We start from the raw sequence: 20,936 nt of genomic DNA, 5'->3' as shown, positions 1-20,936 counted from the left end.
AGTTTTTAGTTTGATCGCACTCGTGTTGAGAGCGTAGGTTGGTCATGATGCACTGTAAAATGCTTTCGGACAAAAAACGCCCACTAGCTGTCAGGACCTGGTAACATTCGCTAAAGTATTTAACAGAAGTATTTTGGTGTCGGGTGAAACCGTTGTGCGGCGTTTACCCGCGGAGACGGACCGGTGTGGTTATCCAGACGACGAGAATCTGTCAGTGAATGACGTGTGAGGCTTTGGCAGGTCATTGAGGGATCTGAGCAGAACAGACAGTCGTCTCTGGTCTCGCTCTCTGTCAAGTCTTTTTTTAATTTTATTTTTTACCTGAGGCAGAGACACGTACATGCATCGACTGACGTTTTTAAGAACGACCACCTTCTTTTCTTTTTCTTTTTTGCACAATTTCCTGTCAACTGTTCAAATGTTGAGAAGGTTTCAGACTGAGACTGTGAGAAAAAAGATGGTGACTCGAGGCGACGGGTCAAAGATAAGAGACCAGTTCTGTCTTTCAGAAACCGTTCTCCTGCGTCATCCACAGAATTAATTACCATTTATAAATGAGGTGATCTGTTAGTTTTTGCACCATCACACCTTGAAGGGGAGAATGAATGTCGTTGTGGAGACATTTGACTAAAAACAAAAACAAAAAACCCGTTGTGGAGATATTTCCATCTGGATCGAAGTGGTGGACTGAGCAACAAACTGTCAGACAAACATTCAAGTGTGACTGAGGAGGAGAATTAAAAGTAAATCTCAAGCAATTAACACGTTAAAGAAACGACAAAACTGTAAAATGTTGCAGTTTTCATACGTCAGTTACGTTCTATTTTCTCCCGGTAATCAGAGAATACATCGTTTGTCGCCTTTCACTTTTTTCGTCCCTGAATCTTGTTATTCATCTCAACCGATCATCCATCTTCTTTTCAAGGAATTGTGTTATTGCCTCATGAAAAAACCTTTTGAACTAATCTGATCATTGAATCAGCTCTTTCTTCGGAACACATTACTCTTCTTGCAGTTAAATCATTAGTAAATATATCTTAATTGCAACTGCGATATGAAATGTTAACACTGCCGTAGATTATAGATTCATTTCCTCGGGGCCTTTTTCGATCAATCAGCTGTTGAGGTTGAAAACATATTTTTCATCTCTCCGTCTCTTCAGTCACTGTGTACGGCTCAGAATGTGAACTGCAGAGATCTGGAGGGACGACACTCCACCCCCCTTCACTTTGCTGCCGGATACAACAGAGTGTCCGTGGTGGAGTACCTGCTGCACCACGGGGCCGACGTGCACGCCAAGGACAAAGGGTGCGGCATTTTAAGATGTGGTTGCATTGTGGAAGGCAACATTAAAGTTTACGCAACAGAAACTTTATGGAAGGTGTAACGTTGTAACGATGCAGTCATTTTCTGTTTTTTACAGGGGTCTGGTTCCCCTCCATAACGCCTGTTCGTACGGCCACTACGAGGTGGCCGAGCTGCTGGTCAGACACGGGGCCTCGGTCAACGTCGCCGACTTGTGGAAGTTCACGCCGCTCCACGAAGCCGCCGCCAAGGGCAAATACGAGATCTGCAAACTGCTGCTCAAGGTCAGACCCTGCGGAAATAATCTTTCAGTGCCATGATTGTATATAGAATATATGAACTCCAGAAAAACTGCATCTGGATATTTTTTTCAGAGTTTGTAGTTCAACATATGACGAACGCAGCAGGAGTTTGTCCGAGTCGGACGCGTTCATACCAACAGGAAAAATTGTGTCCGGAGATTTTCATGCTGTATTTTCTAACGTGGGCACACTCAGACATTTTCCTGAAATTTTACTGGGTGGGGGGGGGGGGGGGCAGCAGGCTGGTAAAGGTACGGAAAAAGGCCCTGAGTAACATTTGCGATCTCACATACAGCCTCTTCAAAAAAGTTATGAAAAATGTCTGAAAGCAGGTATAGCAAATCATTTGCATTAACTTTGTAAAATTTTATAGAACAGATAATCCTGCCAGTATGGACTGTAGTTAGATTTAATCCACCTGAAACCGAGGCATTATAAATAATCTCCGACCTCTCAGATCTCAGGACCGAAAATATCTGGTGTGTAAAACCTGATCGTCGCTTCTCTTTTGGTCTAAATGGATCCTGTGAAATGTTCTCGCTTTTTTTCTCCCAGTCACAAACCCCTCCAGACAAGGTTACATCACCACTCTGTTGTTGCCATATGGGGCTGCATAAATGAATGTTGATCAACGCTGGTGAATTCACACAGGACACACACACATACTTCTATCTTTATAAGGACATGCATTGACATGATGCATTCTCCAGCCCCTTTCCATCCCCTAACCCAAACCAAATTCTAACCATAAACCTAATATTTACCCCTTAAACATTATTAGAAAGTGAGGACTGGCCAAAATGTCCTCTCTTTCCCAAATTTCCCCTTGTTCCAATGGTCTAAAGCTCATATGGTCTCTGTGCGTAGCGACACACGCATACAGACATCAACGCACGAATATGCACCTTCATGAGTTGATTCAGAGTGAGTTCACTGTCATTGAGATTAGGTTTGAAGCAATCTTTAAAAAAAAAAATACTGCAGAAAAACAATCTTGAGTGAATTCTCTTGTGATCATGGAGCAGCAGCATATGAAACAATGACAAATCAGCCGCGCTCCAGAGATTAAAAAGGTCGGACTGACAAGGTGGCGAGGAAATCGGCACCGCCCGCAGCCGCTCCCAGCAGTCATCACCGCGATGGTGCAGCGGGTGCGAATGGACGTGGCGTGTGTGAATGCTGCAGGGGAGTCGCTCGGACGACAGTCCCGGTCGAGGGGGAGCGGGCAGCGAGTGGCTGGGCAGTGTCGAGGAAGGTGACAGCTCTGGGGGGGGGAAAGGCTGCTCCTCTTGGCTGACTGGACTGGAGCCGAGGAGCAAACGTGCACTTGGCTGGTGCTGGTGATGGTGCGAGTGATTTCCCAGAGGCAGACGGCGCTGTAAATAAAAGTTGTAAAGCCTGGGAAGGGCGTTGCAGTGTGCTGCATAAACTCACAATTCCCATAACAAATCAAAATCTATGTGAAGCAACACCGTTATTCTTCACGCGTAGTCGCAAAACTCGGGTCGCGCGGGGACGTGTGCAGTTCGTTGAAAGAGGTTTCAGTCAGATGATCGGCGCCGCTGCGGTCGGTCAGCGCAGGAGTTCGGTCCACATCCAGGGACACGCGCCATCTGTCTCCGCAGCTTCGCTTGTGTTCATGCGACATAAGGTTTTTACGTGACATCGTGTGAAATGTTCATCCTCATCATCGACGCAGTCCACTTTTTTTTCCAAACCTGTTGTTATGCTCTCAAAAACAACGGCGATACGAAAGCTGCCCCCAGGTCGCACTTTCGCCGATCCCGTTGTTTGGGTCGGCTCTTTGCGATGCGAGGTCCGGCGGCCGGGGTTACAAACACAGACAGATGATCAATTTGTGCAAGTGGTCTTCTTTCTTTTTTTTTGTTGCTCTGGTCGATTTTTTTTAAGTTCTGGTAAATCCCTGTGAGATTTCCTCCGCTTGCAAACGCGCGTTCTCGTTTGCACACCGGCAGTGTCCTCGTTTCCCCTTTTTACACATTAGTACACAGTGTTCCCGCACTCGGGTGTTAACCTTTCGTGGCCCCGGGACGGAACTGTTCTCTCTCTCTCTCTCTCTCTCTCTCTCTCTCTGAATAAACTATTCCAGAGTCCAGCAGTAGGTTTTTCCTTTGTCTTTCCCCTGTTTGTTGTCGACGCTCCGTCGTCTCTCCTTGTTGCTGGATTTGTGCTGAGGGAGAAAAAAAAAAACAAAAAAACTCTGCTGCCTTTGCTCCCAGTGCTCTGATGCTCTGAAAAAGGATCTTGTTAGAAATACAAATTGCACATTAGCATTTTCTTTGTTCGGGAGGCAAACATAAAGAATCCGGCTTATGATCTTGGCTGTCGGGGGGACTGATTTATTATCGTCTTGCAAAGAGACCCGACTGTCAATTAAGCAGTTTGGAGTTTCTGCTGATGAAATTTTAGCTCCTGTGAGGCGTCTTTGTTATTTTGTTTGTTTGGTCTTGGTGTTGGTCACAGTCCACGGCGGATACCCAGCCCTTCTCTCTTGCAGAATGGAAAAATCTCTGTAGAATTGAGTATACACCGATCAGCCACCACATTAGACCAGGTAACTGGTGCTAATGTGGTGGCTGATCGGTATATTTTTTGACCATGAGGCCGTGAAAAATTGTTAAACTCCACAAAATTAGTTTTAAATCACATTACTGGTTGATGCTGTGGCTGAATGGCATTGACTGGATTCAATAGAGGACCAAAACAAAACCAACATTTATTTATATGTAAATGTCCCCAGTTATTTTCTATTCCGATTCTCCTGCGTCTTGAATAAATTACAGTGAGAATGTGATTAGAAGAGCAGCAGGGAGAAGGAGAAAAGCAACGGAAAAACCCTTAACAGCGTTGGATAGGTTCAAACAGAACTTATCCATAAAACCATGAGAGATGTACTGTATAACGGACAAGTGGATCCCCAGGAGAGCGGTCCCTCAACATCCAGTTTTAATGAGTGGGGTTTTCAAAACTTGAACATTGAAATGACAAGTTTCAACCGCAACCTAGGAGACAGCTGAGCGATGAAAATGTCTTGCTTCCCCTTTTCCAGTCTCCAGGGGTGTGTGTGGTGTTTTCCACTTCACTGGACGTCCCGTTCTGCTCACCTCTCTTTCACCTCCCTTTGCCGTTCCCTCTGTTCTTCCCTCTGGTGAATTAACCCTCAGCCTCACCTCACTTGTCATCGTCTTGGATCCCCCCCTCACTGGGGGTACGAACGATAAGGGATTACGCGGACTGATATTTTTCTTTAAGAAAGAATGTGAATGGCAGCTCTAGCTCTGGACTGACATTTGTGAAGTTTTGGGGCTTTTTGACCTGACGTTTTACAGAAAAGAGCTTCAAAGATAGATTCACCGCCTGCGACTGACACGCAGCAGATAAATGTTCCTTCAACAACCTCCTGCGTTCTCCGTCTCCTCTCCCTCCAGCACGGAGCGGACCCCACCAAGAAGAACCGAGACGGGAACACGCCCCTGGACCTGGTGAAGGACGGGGACACCGACATCCAGGACCTGCTCAGGGGAGACGCCGCCCTGCTGGACGCCGCCAAGAAGGGCTGCTTGGCCCGGGTGCAGAAGTTGTGTAGCCCCGACAACATCAACTGTCGGGACACGCAGGGACGCAACTCCACCCCGCTGCACCTGGCAGGTATGGACCGCATGTATTCACGCTTATCTATTCTTAACGAACACTCAAAACACTTTACGCCACCAGTCACATTCATATACAGTGACCTTTATACAGCACTTATCACACGTCATGCACACACAGGCCTCCAGGGGTCAAATGTGGAGTTCAGTAAGTCTCGCCAGGGGCCACTTCGACATGCGAACCGGACGACCCGCTCGTCCTCCCGAGCCGCAGCCGCCCCCGCACCTCGCTGCTTATGTAAAGCTCACTTAGCAAGACACATTAAAATGAAGGATGAAGCCTCGAGGCTTTTCAGATAGTGTTTGGCTGAAGTCTGCAGGATTTAAGTGACTGTGGACGTGGTTTTATTTCGCTGGTGCCAATCACTCTGTGTGCTCCGGTGTCTCGGTTAAAGCCGCCCCTCTTGGGATTGTTAGCTCGATGCAGTGCCAAGAACAAGGCGGTGAACGCGTCCAGACGGATGGTAAGTCCAAGAGGGCGAGAATAATTTGCACATAGGCAGGCAGGCTCGGGCAACTTAGGAATACATCAATAATTTGATGATACCATTTTTGACAATCATATGAGTAAGGTTTGGCTCACAGATCTCTTATCTGAACCTGAGGTCTAAACACTATAAGTGATTGTCTTTTCCACCACAAATAAAGGCATCAACCAATCAGTGACACACTACAGTAGCTCAGGCCAAGTAACAACTGTAGTCAGACGCTGCTCCGGGTCAATAAAGACAAATGGTGACGTCGCCATTTGTCTTTATCGGCCGGACTGCTGACAAGGCGATTCAGGAGCTTCAGGAGCAGTGTTGACTCTCGGAAAGAGGAGCTCCCTTTACCTCTGACTTTCGGCTTTTTGACTTTGAAGATCTTTGACATACACAAAAAAAACCTTTTTAATACTCAAGGTAAAGACTGAAAAAGTAAAATATGTCTGCTTTAAGTGTTGACATAGTAACAGTGTCATAGTGTCGTGCATCAAAGTAAAACAGCACAAATGACAAAGTATCAAGGCAGTAATGGAACAGTAATAAAATCAAAAAGACCAGAAAACACTCTCTGGTTCTCCTCCATCGTCTCTCCTCCAACCGATTTGCCTTTGTCTCCTCATGTTCATTATGAGACTCTTGTTTATAAAGACTTGACTGGGCTTTTGTACGATGATTATGTATATCCTGGATTATGTATATCTTAATTAGAGGATGCTATGTAACACGACTGGCACTTTTAAAGTTGGGAAACTATATAAAAAAAGGATGTCTATGTGATGTCTCTTAGGATGTCTATGTGATTTATGTTTTCATAGATCTGAGCACTTTAGACACACACCCACACACAGCCTCTGTGAAATGATGATTATACGCTGCAGCACATGTACGCTGACATGTCACTCTTCCTTTCGCTTTCATTTAGTCTCTCTGCGATTGCCTGACTATATTTTTGTGTTTCTCCTCTTTTCCTCTACGTGTCTGCCTCCAATGTTTCTCTTAACGTCCGTTTGGGGTTTTCACACGCGACGCCGACACACGCCGCTCTCCAGCTGGCTACAACAACCTGGAGGTAGCAGAGTATCTGCTGGAACATGGAGCCGACGTGAATGCGCAGGACAAAGGAGGGCTCATACCTTTACACAATGCTGCTTCATACGGGGTATGACACACACACACACACACACACACACACACACAGAGACTTGGGATCTTGGTGATACCTTTTGAAATGTTTCATTGATTTCGGGAATTTTATTGACTAAATGATTCAACAACAAAACATATCCAAAGATACAATTTAATATTTGGCCATTTAACCTATTTTGTCTTATTCTTCACACTGATGCTGTTTGACCTGTCTCAATTGAACGAGATGAAGTTTGATAACCTTAATACATTCTTATTTTTTATAAATTCTTAATTACTCTGTGAGCCTTTAAATCCATATCACATGCGGGATGTATGTGACGGAAAATTATTTTGTAACTTACATCCATGTATTAGGGATGGGATTTAAAAAACTGATGCAATGCAGCTTTTAAGCTTTTCACAGCCCAGTAAATGCCTACAGATATCTGATATGGGACTGCAAAGAAGTTTGTTATTTCCACATTAAAATTATTACTTCTATAATTTACTATGATCAGTTAATATAACGCTGAATAAGTGCATGTGATTCTTCTCCTCGAGACCCACTGCCGTCTACTAGACAACATTCTGCTTCTGAAAGAGTGGAACATGTCTGAATGAAAGCTTAATGAGCTCTGCATTTCTGCGCACACACACACACACACACACACACACACACACACACACACACACACACACACACACACACACACACACACACACACACACACACACACACACACACACACACACACACACACACACACACACACACACACACACACACACACACACACACACACACACACACACACACACACACACACACACACACACACACACACACAGTGGCGTCTCCCACTGTTACCCAGAAACGAGCTACATTGTGTTTAACGCTAAGACGAGAGCTGGAGACGAGACGACGAGGGAAAAGAACAGAAGGACCGGCGGGAAAACAAGAATCATTATGGCGTTAATAATTCACCAGATTTTTGTTCCAGAGGATCTAATGTATTTCATTTTTTTCCCAGCACTTATCCACCACACTTAACACATTTGCTCCTGTTAAATGCTTTTATTGATGTTGTCTTTTATCCCCTTTCTCTCTCTATTCTCTCTGCTCTCCTTTTCTTTTCCATCACCCCTCTGTCTTCCTCTCCTCACCACCTGCACACTTCTCCCCCTCCTCCTCCTCCTCTTCCTCTCGTCTAGCACGTGGACATCGCCGCCCTGCTGATCAAGTACAACACATGCGTCAACGCCACAGACAAGTGGGCGTTTACTCCCCTTCACGAAGCGGCCCAGAAGGGGCGCACTCAGCTCTGCGCTCTGCTATTGGCCCATGGAGCCGATCCCACCATGAAGAACCAGGAGGGACAGACGCCGCTGGACCTGGCAACGGTAAAAAAAAAGGCTTTTCTCAGAAATCATTGACATTATTCGTCCTCATTTCTCCATATTGCATGTGTAATGAGTCAGTACAGGGGATTATGGTCCAGTAGGTGAATAAAGTCTTCATCAACAATATGTCCAATACCAGAGAAGAAAACTGAGGACAAATTCAGTTTCAAACGTGTAATTTGACGTAGCCCTGCAAACCAAATGTAGAGATATCGGTATGTACATTAGCCGCCGTTGTCTTTGTTGTTTCTGGCATATGCCCATTACACGAAGCAACAGTTAACTGTGACTTCATCATTTCGCAAGCGTTCTGTTTACATGAACACACCAATACACAGAACTCTTAAAAGAAAAATGAAATGCTTTTTGTGAGTAATTGAGAGACCCAAACATAGAGGAAAATGTTTGTTTTTCCGCATTAGTGTGGACTGGGTGTGAATCCTCCCTTGAAAAACGACACATCACTTCAGCTGATGGGCACAGGAAGTGGAGATGGAGAGTTTCAGGTTATTGTGAGAAGAAATTCTCAAAGCAGATCATGAACCTGCCATTCATCTACGACGAATTTTGTTCTTCACCCTGGGTCCTTGACCTGACGATCCACTGAATGCTTGACTCCTGCAACACTCAAACAAACGGAGACTCTTGTCTATTCATCCTTGTGAGAACACGCCAGACTATGAGATGCTTTCGTTGAATCGGATCAGGGTCAGAGAGTGTGGCAGCTCTCGGGGAAAGAGTTGGAAAACACTCATTCAGTCGCCGCTGTTGAAGTCAGTTATTAGCAAATGTTGCACATGACTTTAAGACTTCCTCTATTATCAAAATCTACACTTTGTGACAAAACTACTGTATTAAAAAGTACAAAGAAATAGTGAGTTAGGTGGAAATCATAATCGTGCACATCTTGTTTCTTTCTTTCTGTTGCAGGCTGATGACATCAGAGCATTGCTGATTGACGCCATGCCACCAGACGCCCTGCCAAGCTGCTTAAAACCACAGGCCACTGTGGTAAGTGTCCTCACACTGAAGTACCACATAGATAAGAGAGCATTCGTCCTGTTTGCTGTTAAAAGAAACGGCATTTGAACTGTCAGAGAAAAAAGCAACTAAACTGCCAGGCGACGTGTACTGTTCGCACTGAAAGTCGCAGCGGTTGGACATTTGAAGAGAGAAATAAAAGTAGTAAACTGCAGAAATATTCGTTGAAGACTGTTAACATAGTGAAGGTGTTTTCCCTTTAAAAAAGATACAATTTTACCTCAATTCAAATCTTCTCCCTTGCTCCCTCAGGTCAGTGCGAGCGTGGTGAGCACAGGTGCGGTAGGGGGCGTGGTCATCTCTCCCTCGCCGACCCCATCCTGCCTGTCTGCGGCCAGCAGCATAGACAACCTGACCACAGCCCTGAGTGACATCACGGCGGGCGGGGCCACCGGACCCGCAGACGGAGCGTCTGGGTCGGACAGGAAGGAAGGGGAATGTACGTTTCGCTCACGTGGGCCGGTTGTTTTGAAATTGAGACGTCATGGATATTGTAAACGCGTGTAACAGTCGAAGCTCTTCTGACGACCATGCTGACGTTACTGTGTCTCTGCAGCTCTGCTTGACATGACCATCAACCAGTTCTTGAAGAGCCTGGGCCTGGAACACCTCCGAGATATCTTCCAACGTGAACAGGTACACAAAACACACACGCTTTGTCTTTCTAGAGCCGTAAGGACACTGTATTCCCTAGTCCTGTCGGGAAAAGAATACGGGAAGTGTGTGAAGAAATGCAGAGGTAGATAGAGAAAAAATATCTTTAAACAAGCTTCAAATTACATCAGTGATTTATTTTTTTTTTCCCCCAAATGTAAATATCTAACTAATTAATAATTTTGGGGCCTAAAGTTAATGCAGCCTCATTTTAAACTCCCCCTTGTCAGTTTATCTTCAGTAACTTAATTTTAGAAAAGCAGCATGAAAAGGAGACAGAGAAGGGTCAAAGAGGAAATGGAAAGAAGAGAAACGGAAAGAGAGAGGTTATAGAAGAAAGATGGAGATAGTGAAGGAGACAGATAGTCACGGAAAGAGGAGAAAACAGAGACGTTATGGAAAGAGTGAAAAGCATAGAAGACAATGTGGGAGCAATGAGGAGGATATCTGTGTGTATATGTGTGTTACATTAGTCATTGGTCGCCCTGAAGGGAAACAAGCCTTCAATTATAGAAGAGTGACATGGAGATGAGAGTCGGCTGAGTGTTAATACAATTTACATTTCAGAATAACATTAACAAAGACTCCTATTTAAGGCCACATGCATTAATTTCACCAAAAAAACTTCACTACATCCTTTTGATTATTAAACCAAACCGTTACTCATTGTTTATCTAAAACCAAAGTCAGAACTGAATTTGAAATTAAAATATTGTGATAAATCTAAATACCAGAACACTGGAGCTATTTTAACTTTAATGATGAATATCAACTTTCTGCCGTTTCCTCTGTAAAGCTTCACCGGTGACTTTTGTCCTTGTTGAAAAGGATTAGTACAAAAAATTATCGTCAAGTTTAAACTTGAACAGATAATGAAAAGTATAACATGTCACTGTGAAGCATTGCAGGTGAGTGCATCACATTGAATGTGATATAACCTGACAGAGATAAAACAATCTGTATAAGTAAAAAACAAAACAAACCATGTTTTCATCTCTTCGCTGTGATTTCTAAAAACAAACCTCCGGAGTTTCCAGTGTGAACTTTTGGTGCCAGAAAAACTTTCAGTGATCGTTTCCCAGCTGCGATGACTCACACGTGATCACTGCGACTCGGGGGGACGTCGGCGGTAAAGGTTACCGCTCGAGCGGCGCAGTTATCTCTGCCTCCGGGACGGATCTCATCTCTATTCTCCCTGAACAAACTCCCCATCATCAATTTGCATATCAATGGCTTTGATTACCGTCATGTATTCATTGACCTTTTCTTCGCGCTGCCTCTGCCTTTTTTTTTCTCTCATGAATATTTGTCTCTGCAATATGGCTCAGATCATTGAACTCATTATTGATTGCTGGCAGTTCTGATGATCAGGTTGTAGCATGACCTGCTGTTTTTATCATTAAACTGTTAGAGTTCTATAGTTAAATACAAGCACAACAACATTTGATTTAGCTCGCAGATGTATAATTATACATAATATTCATTCTGAGTGACACGACTTTTGTTTGTTGTTTCCGGGCAGATTTCTCTGGACGTGTTGGCAGACATGGGTCACGAGGAGCTGAAAGAGATCGGCATCAACGCTTACGGCCACAGACACAAACTCATCAAGGGCATCGAGAGGCTGCTGGGAGGCCAGCAAGGTCAGGACACGACTGTTCCAGAGGAAAAAATATATGCTGCAGCACATGCATGTTTAAATTTACATGTTGAGCTTTAATGGGATAATAATCAGATGAATTGAAATTAAATGAATATTTATTCTTAAAGTAAACAAATTACAAGTGTGACACATTAGCTAATTTCAGATGGGAACTTTTGAAAAACTGGGTCCACACAGTTTCCAGACTTTGCCGTTCACATATGAAGAATGAAGAAGATCTTCCGTGCCAGACGTGTTCACACCAACAGGAACATTTCGGCGAGGGGTGGTCCCTGAGTAGAGCGCCCACTGTATTCACACATGGGCATTTTTCCGTAAATTTTACAATGGGGCTGGCAGGAAAAGTTCCGGAAAACAAACTCTTGTGAATAAAGATGTAAGTTATGAAAAGACAAAAAGATTAGAGCCTCTTAAACGTAGTGTTAACATACTTATCTAACAAATCCATCAGACTTGTTTTTTTATCATGATTAGTAAGGTCAGAGGCATCATTTATTCACTTTCACGACGTGTATGTGCAGGTGGGAACCCGTACCTGACGTTCCACTGCTCCAGCCAGGGCACCGTGCTGATCGACCTGGCACCGGACGACAAAGAGTTCCAGTCTGTGGAGGAGGAAGTACGCAAACACACTTTTATACACACACAACTTAATTTACACAAAAACAGAGATGAATCACAAACATTTAGATGACGCTGGTTATTTCTTCCCCATCAGCATTAAAATTTTAATTTGTGCATTATTCATTTGAGCCATCTGGCTGTGGACACGCCGCACACAGTGTCTCGGCAGCACGGCGACACTCTCACAAGTACAAAGCATTAGTGTAGCCACTCTGCTGACTATGTTACTCCTGTAAATCAAAGCAGTAATTGAAGGAGACAAGCAGATATCAAGTGTGAGTGCGTTTGAAATTAATGAGCACCATCAGAAATTTAACAGGTAATTTAAACTGTAATTTTTTGACTTGAGAGCTTGAGAAATGACAGACGCGACGTCGATATGAGCCAGGAAACTTCTCGTCTCGTCGATGGATATGATTAATTTCAGTCATTAGGAGGATAAAGTAATCTTGTGAAGGACAGTCATCACTTCATGGCTTCTGTCATTTACTGAATTCAGATGCTGCACTTTCTTTGTTTCAAATCCCCCCCCCCCCCCGAAAAAGCTTTTTTTAATTGATATTTTCTAACACTAACTGTTTTTCCTCCTCAGCTACAGAGCACTATCAGAGAACACCGCGATGGAGGTAACGCAGGCGGAGTCTTCAGCCGGTACAACATCATTAAGGTGTGTGTACTCAACACTCACACACACACCAATTTTCAACCCACAGTTGTTTGTCAATTTTTAAATATGGCATCTCATTTGACTTCTTGCAAACGGATTTTAATTCTTAATCCGCAGCAGACATGACAAATACTCTTTCTCTCTGACCGCAGATCCAGAAGGTGGTGAACAAGAAGCTACGGGAGAGATACGCGCACAGGCAGAAGGAAATCGCGGACGAGAATCACAACCACCACAACGAGCGCATGCTCTTTCACGGTAAATAAATACATGTGATGAAACCAGATTTACATTCTGTAAAGGCTCACGCCCTCATGGATGTCGATCCCCTAAATATGCCAGATTCTTAACCAAGATCCATGAATTATTCCCTGGGAAATTGGTGATAAAAAATCCTTAGTCTTTGTCCTAATCTACACAAAGAATTGAATTGGTTCTTTCTTGGCCCATGTCCCATGATTCCTTCCAGGTTGGAGATTCATCTTGTAGGACTAACTGGAATTTGTCCAACCCAGTGACAGTTTTCCTCTTCGTTAACTTTTGATGGCATCTCCCCTGCAGCTTCAGTCACTTCCTCTTAGTCAACACAAGTAAAAACGCAGCTCGGTCTTCTGCCTCGAGATTCATATGCTCTGAGATGAACCTCGGCTTTGCGTCGCAGCGTTTTCTTCTTCTCGCAGCCTGACCGTGAGCTTGAGCGAATCGCATTAATCTTCCATGTTCCCTCTTTCAACCACAAGGCTCGTTCAGGACACGACCCTCAAAACTGCAGCCAACTTCTGATTCGTCACTTTTACAAAAAACTGTAGCGTAAAACAAAAGTCTCTTCATCTCTCTAATTTTCCTCGACAGGTCAGAGAAGAAAATTATAATTTGTTCAGAAGCCAGGGGGGGAAAAATGTGTCAGAAGGTTTTCAAAGTTCCCTTGTTTTTTTTTTTCTCCCCCCGTTAGGATCTCCCTTCATCAACGCCATCATCCATAAGGGCTTTGACGAGCGCCACGCCTACATCGGTGGCATGTTTGGCGCCGGCATCTACTTTGCTGAGAACTCCTCCAAGAGCAATCAGTACGTGTATGGGATCGGTGGCGGCACGGGATGTCCCACCCACAAAGACCGCTCCTGCTACGTGTGCCACAGGTGAGACGTTATATTGGTTTAGGTCAAATCGATTCTCTCGTTTCTGTACAGAAGAAGAATGACTGCTCAGCATCTGTGTTCCAGTTCAACGCATAACTTTTCCCCCAGAAGACATTTGGATTTGTCATAGCAGGAAAAGCGGAGGTGAAACAAATTGAATCACCGTCTCAATGCTGATACTTCCCTGCACTTACATGTAGTACACTGTGTACAGTTCCATGTTTTTACTTGTGTAATGTGTGAAATTTACAGGGTAGTGTTGTTTCTAATCAAACACGACTGTACTGCATCTACTAAGAATGACTATCGCGACATATGATTTAAAAATGAACATTTTTCTTTGGACGTAATAATTATGCAGCAATTGGCACCAAGTCATCGGCGCAACTCGCTGGTGGTCCCTTCTATGTAATACTATGAAAATAACAAAATACTGTATACTATAATCATGTAAAAAAGCAGTAACGGCACCAGTATACTAGTACACTCGTTTGAATATTAGTAAAAATAAATAAATGACATAATGATGAATCCAGTTATCTGACCTTTGTCCCCACTCGTGTTTCCAGGCAGATGCTGTTCTGCAGAGTGACGCTGGGGAAGTCGTTTCTTCAGTTCAGTGCGATGAAGATGGCCCACGCGCCGCCGGGACACCACTCGGTGATCGGCCGACCCAGCGTCAACGGACTGGCGTATGCGGAGTACGTCATCTACAGAGGGGAACAGGTCAGTACACACACAAACACACTGCGTCTTACCAATTTGTAAATTGTTCAGATTAACTTTCTTTTAAATAAAGGACTTGAGCCATTAATCAAAATATTTCTTTCTCTGTTGTTTCTCAGGCCTACCCGGAGTACTTGATCACCTACCAGATCGGGAAGCCGGAGAGTCCGGCCACGCCTGCGGCCACAGCCGAGCAGAAGTCTTAAAACACCGTCTCAACCGGATCCAGACTCGGCCGGACTGCAGTGGACTAAACCCGCGTTCTTAAGAGAAGCCAGAACTGAACTAGCCTGCGTTTCAAAGTCTCCAGAGATTGAACTCGGGGTGGGAGAGGTGGAGTGTCGGAGCAGGCGGACGATCCTCGGAATCAGACATCAACGTGTCTAAACAGAAGGAAGAAAAGAGGACGGGGTCTTTTTGAGTTTCGGGGGTGTGATACATGCACAGTCCAAAGCAGCAAGAGAGCAAAAAAAAAATCTATCAGGTTCTGTAATTAATTGGATCTAATTTTCCAAGACAAAGGGCAAATGGTTTGATCGATGTGTCTGGAAATGTACCAGTAAGCTAAGTTGTAAATTTGCCGGCCTGTGGTTTGATTCTAAAAACAATCTAGAGAGCAATTAGACCAGGACACAGTCGAAAGCAAAACCAACGGGCCCCATGATTTTGCACCTTTGCACCACTCATGTATTCCATCCCCAGCTTTTAAAAAATGTGTCGTTTCGATATCGTGTCCTCCTTGGGCTTTGTGCATCATCCACGGCAACACAACAACACCCCGAGCCTTTTTATCCAGAAAACAGCAGTTGTCGCGTCGAGAGAACAGGAATCCAGCGTGGCCTCTGTTGCAGCTTGTCACTTTTTTTTTCTACCAATGAGGCTCATGTACACAAGAAACATTTCCCCATGTCTGCTCGCATCCTTCCCGCCTGCAAACACGGAGGGACGCCGTGTAGCGAGCGTGAGCACGGAGACGTGAAAGAGATTACTGTGGACAAAATGCCCAGAAGTCAATAAGCAGAAAACACAAACAGAGGACCACAATCCACTGCAGCTCCCAGTGCAGTTCACTACCGGGACCCACCTCCTGCAGCCGCCAGTCACACGGACCCACCTCATGATCCAGACAGTGAAGCAGTAACCAGTGGCATAGGCGAGACACCTGTCAATCAAGCCAACATGCCCCTAAACACACCAATCTGAGCCTTAATTTCTTCATAATGGAACAGATGTTTTTTTTAATTTGCCAGCAATACACATGAAAACAAAGTCTTGTGTTACTACTGACAGTTTAGTTTTGGTTTTCTTAAAACTCAGTTTTAATATTAAAGGGGCAGTAAGCGATTTTGGAGAAAACTTGTTTCAGCGCCACTGGCGCGTCTCTTAAGGCGCCGACGACTGATGTTTACAAACTGCACTCGCCGTGTCGTGTGGTCCGCGCCGTTTTTTTTGTTAGAACTGACAGCTAGTGAGCCGTGAGGAAATATTCGCTGATTTTTACAAAACTTGTGTTGCTTTAGAATCGCTCACTGCCCCTTTGACATGGTGGCTGCTGCTCATTCCAGCCCAGCTAGTGTTAAACTAGACCAAACTCTTTTACCAGAACCAGGAGAACCACCCGGGACCAGGTTGTGACACTCCTATTATAAAAGTACATGCGTGAACACACTGTTACAAGTCACTCAAAGCTGCATTCGACGACTCTTAACTACTACAAAAACAGTCGGGGCGTTTACAGCTGATGCGTATGTTTACCGACCCCAGGTCACCTGATAAACAAGGGCCCAAAAACAAATCACCCCGACTGGGTCGGACATGTTTCTAAAGTTGCTACAGGAGATGGTTTATGAAAGGTGGGCTCCTCAGAGTGTTGATGTGAAAACTGTGGCGATCTTGATCTCGTCTGGTTGCAGCTTCAACATTCAACACCTCTCTTCTTGTGTTTTTTAATTCATTGTTGTTTTTAATGTCTCTCAGAAGGGCCCCACGTTTCCCCTGTGTTGTTGTTGTTGTTGTTGTTGTTGTTGTTTACTTGAACCTGCTGCCTTCTGGCCCCTTTCCTCTCTACCTGGAAACTTGTCGATGCCTCCTAGTGGTGCAACAGAGGAAGTGGCTGACTTGCGGTATTGAATTGAAGAGCACATCCAGTATAGTATGTTATTATTTTCTACACCGTGATATTTGTTTGTTTTTTTCTTCTTTATTTACACTTTTTATTGTTTCATCATCTTTAATCTCTTGCGTTTACACTCCTCAAAACATTAAGAAAATGTGAAGTGAGCTTTGTCACAAAAGATACATTACCAGAAATCTGCAGCTTGACTGAAGTGGAGGATAAACGCATCTTGTCGTACATAAACATGAGCTATAATTGTTTGAAACAAACATTTATGCCGACACCTTCGTGTACGACAGACAACAGCATTATCTAACTCCTCACACTACAGTATGTACTGTGAGCTTGAACTGATGTTTTCTTTTTTTAACTACTCTGCCATGTTTTTCCTGTCGATATTTTTATTATTTAAGTGTATTATCTTTAATTGATGACACTGTACACTACAACGGGACCACGCATGAGTTCAGTTTCTTTAATGTCGATCGCGTCAGTGCTGAAGGTCTCGGGAATGGAAATGAAAGTGGCCTTAATCGTTTTTGAACATAAAAACATTGCCTTTGATTCCTTTGCAAACTCGTGATGGAGGTCAACCCAAATCAAACAGTAGCAGGGAGTTTGCTCGTTTATATATCTGCTTGTCAAAAAGGATTTCTCCAGCTGGGAACGCTGTGTTTTAATTTGAACACAAAAGCAAATTGACTCTAGACTAACAAAGCTGCTCCGGCGTTTAATTTCAGTTTATCCGGACGTTGCAGTTGTCTGCCACTCAAACTCAGATTTCAGCCGATTTGCACTTTCAAGGGGAAGGTGAAGATGACGCTGGTCTGAGTCCAAACAAACGTTCGATCCTCGTGAGTGTCAACTGAGCCTGAAATCTCTGATTCGGTGAGGAGTCGGCTCTCAGCTCCAAATAGCCGCTTAAACGCTCAAACTAATGAACTTAACCTTTCCGTCGCACACTGTGATGTTTCCACGTCGGCCTTTCCTCCTCTCAGTTTTGCAGCCCACGCGTTAGATAGCAGTGTTTCACATCCCGATAGCAAATGGACGATAACAGAAATTATTTCTGCGGCTTCACATGTCAACAAATTACAAAGTGATTCACTGCGGGGGAGGAAATGCATTAAAACGGAGAAATTAAAATGAGTACGTAGACAAAACAACAACTGATGACTACAGCAGAAAAACTAATAGGCTTGAAATGATATTGTAATGCCAAGAAGTTTTTTCCAAATGGAAAATTAAAAGAGCACAGAGGACACACCGTGTACGATTATATATCCCTATGTCAAGTATGTTTTTATTTCTCAGAGCTCAATTTTACAAAGCTCAGATTAAAGTTTAACAAACGTTTTCGGAGACGAGCTAAACATTTTCCCATTTTAACGCCTTTTGCGACATCTCTGATCCAGAGCGAACTTTTCGGGTGAGGTGGAAGCATCACCGTCGGGCAGACGGATCAGGTGGCGGTCAACAGCACCGTCGGATCTATTTGCCATTGGGCTTTGTTTTAAATGAGACTGTATATAAACTAACTCCAGATGGGCCTTTTAATGGATCATTTTGAGTTCTTGTTTGTTTGTTTTTAGTTTTTCAAAGACTTATCTGATGATAACCATCTGAATTTGTGTTTTTAGCTGGTCTGTCTCCACTTATCTGTATCGAGAGCCAGGCCGCCATCTTTTCTTGTAAATAGTTTGAAGAGTGTGTGCGTTGCGTGCGTGCCAGCGGCTTTTTTCCTAACAGAAGCCACGTAAGTTGAATTAACACATTTTTTCAACATCAGTTGCGTTTGACCTCCTGTTGTACAGAGCTGCTGACCAGCTGACATGGAACTGACACACGCCTCACTCCTGTACAGAAGAAAAACATTAATAAAAAGAACTTATAAAGTGTCCTTGTGGTTGTGTTTTTTTCTTCACCTAGAGAGGATTTACTTCTCAACTCATCTTCCCCTTTTGGGGAGCAATATTAAAGCTGCAGTGTGTAATATTTAGAAGAACTTACTCACAGAAATTGAATATATTGTCCATAGCGATGTGTTCATATATGTATAATCACCTGCAACAAAGAATAGATGTTTCTTCATCAACTTTGAATGAGTTAAATTTAGTTACATGAGGTGGACAACGTCGCAAACATGGCGTCGCATTCGCGTTGAATTTGTGGTGGTACAAGTTTGCAACTTTACCACCAGATGCCGCCAGAAAAGTACAAAAATGACACACTGTAGCTTTAAGGTTAAAAAAATAATCATATACATTTGTGGGATGTAGTTTTGAATCAGTGCGCGCAAACAACAGCCTCTGAACTTCCACTGCACTAATTCACTGTGAAACTACCACCTGTTTTCATCACTGCCCTTCTGGACCAAAACAAGAGGTTTCATCTCCAAATAAAAAAAAAAGAAGTAAGCGCATTTATTTCCTCGTCTGAGAATAGGGAGGCAGTTAACTGTCTTAAAACTTCCATTACAGCCGGTTTCCTGTAGCGCGCAAATTGATTTCCTGTTTGTGCCGAGGGACAAATGACCACGAGGCGGGCGAAAATCGTTGTCGGCAGCCATTTAAGAAGAGAGAAACACGGCGATTGATCAACCGTTAACAACTCGTCGGGATGGCGAATCAAGATGGTGAGAGGAAGCAGAGTCACCCTTTCCTCCACATATAAATAGAGACAGACAATCAAACTTTTTTTTTCTTTTTCCGTAATCCATCTAACCAAAAGGCAGCTCGGGCACATTGAAGCCCCACACACAGGCACATCTGCAGCTGCTGAGCCAGAGGAGACAGTTAACTTCACTCTGAATGAGCTCAGTTTAGCAGTGATATCGATTAACAAACACATGTGAGGAAGCAAAGATTGACAGGTTATCAAAACGCATATGGTGCAATGTAGGATACTGTCACTTTAAAAATAAATAAAGAAAAAATAAGGTTTAATTACTGTTTAAGCCCCTCAAAAAAATACAAATATAAATTTGTGTGACATTAAAATAATGATGATAATAAAAAAAATGCCTGATTACTGCTAAAATGAAAAACTCCCTTGAACACTGGGCGGCTGACATTTTTCATTGGAAATGTGCTAAAAATCTATAAATGCAATTAAAATACAGTTTGCTTTGCCTGGTTGGAAATTAAAAGTCAATTTTACTTTCATTTCATTATGTTAAATTGAGTTGACACATTCATAATGCACACAAGGAAAAAAAAAAAAATTCTGACTAAATTATTTTATTATCGTCCTCCCTTCACTTCCATACCACGGGAATTACTGTGACATTCAATTACCAGAACACAGGCTCGGAATTTTAAGCATTCACATACAAAAAAACAACACCTAAATCTCCACAACTCATGTAAACACATGAATGATGCCACCAATATATATAATCTGAATAAGATCACAATCAGATATGACCAGCTCAGTTTTAAATGTACACAAAAACAAGGACATCAACAACCACAGAGAAGTGAATCAGTGAAGAGATGATTCAAGGCTCCTGTGAACATTATCCGTAAATGTTTCTTTTTGACAACAGCAATAAGATCAGGAAGATTCAGGGATATAAATAAAACAACACAACAACATAGACACAATAATTCACACAGACATTAAACGTCTGCATCAGTAGAGAGATCGACTTACGTTACGTGACGCCGGAGTCAGTTCTTCTTTTCTTCATGACGTAAGAACAACTGGTTAATGTCCGAGAAATTGATCTGCCAAAACAAACTCTCCTCATTTGTTGCTTCATAATTATTTGGCAGGAGTTTTTGAAATGGGGCCAAACGTGCGAACAGACAATAGACTGTATATAACAGACAGAGTCGCGGCAGCTCCTGAATCCCACACCGATCTTTGTTTCTAATCAATCAACGTCAATCAGCTTCACCTGGCCTCCCGCGTGCAGTACCACCTTTGACCTCTCAGGCAGGCGGGGCACTTGTCTTTTACCTTCTAGGGGGCGCTGTTTCACACATCTGCTGCGAACTACTCCATAAAGCA

General features: G+C 43.5%; 1 protein-coding gene across 2 annotated transcripts in view; it reads left to right on the top strand.

The window, feature by feature from the left end:
• The window catches only part of tnksa (tankyrase, TRF1-interacting ankyrin-related ADP-ribose polymerase a), a 63,919-nt gene extending 45,099 nt beyond the window's left edge, over nucleotides 1-18,820 (top strand). For both annotated transcript variants that reach the window (XM_035607750.2, XM_035607749.2), the window contains 15 exons: nucleotides 1,163-1,308; nucleotides 1,424-1,589; nucleotides 5,057-5,276; nucleotides 6,813-6,922; nucleotides 8,104-8,292; nucleotides 9,223-9,303; nucleotides 9,586-9,772; nucleotides 9,890-9,969; nucleotides 11,510-11,630; nucleotides 12,172-12,269; nucleotides 12,867-12,941; nucleotides 13,094-13,199; nucleotides 13,894-14,080; nucleotides 14,650-14,806; nucleotides 14,926-18,820. In XM_035607750.2, the coding sequence (XP_035463643.2) occupies nucleotides 1,163-1,308; nucleotides 1,424-1,589; nucleotides 5,057-5,276; nucleotides 6,813-6,922; nucleotides 8,104-8,292; nucleotides 9,223-9,303; nucleotides 9,586-9,772; nucleotides 9,890-9,969; nucleotides 11,510-11,630; nucleotides 12,172-12,269; nucleotides 12,867-12,941; nucleotides 13,094-13,199; nucleotides 13,894-14,080; nucleotides 14,650-14,806; nucleotides 14,926-15,012 (2,010 nt within the window). In that variant the 3' untranslated portion in view covers nucleotides 15,013-18,820. The remainder of the gene's footprint in view (nucleotides 1-1,162; nucleotides 1,309-1,423; nucleotides 1,590-5,056; nucleotides 5,277-6,812; nucleotides 6,923-8,103; nucleotides 8,293-9,222; nucleotides 9,304-9,585; nucleotides 9,773-9,889; nucleotides 9,970-11,509; nucleotides 11,631-12,171; nucleotides 12,270-12,866; nucleotides 12,942-13,093; nucleotides 13,200-13,893; nucleotides 14,081-14,649; nucleotides 14,807-14,925) is intronic.
• The last annotated feature ends 2,116 nt before the right edge of the window (nucleotides 18,821-20,936 follow it).

The sequence above is a fragment of the Scophthalmus maximus genome, chromosome 20 (assembly GCF_022379125.1).
Source record: "Scophthalmus maximus strain ysfricsl-2021 chromosome 20, ASM2237912v1, whole genome shotgun sequence".
In the NCBI taxonomy this organism is placed as follows: domain Eukaryota; kingdom Metazoa; phylum Chordata; class Actinopteri; order Pleuronectiformes; family Scophthalmidae; genus Scophthalmus; species Scophthalmus maximus.
Note: the sequence above shows the minus strand (reverse complement) of the source record. Positions and strands in the feature narration are given on the sequence as shown.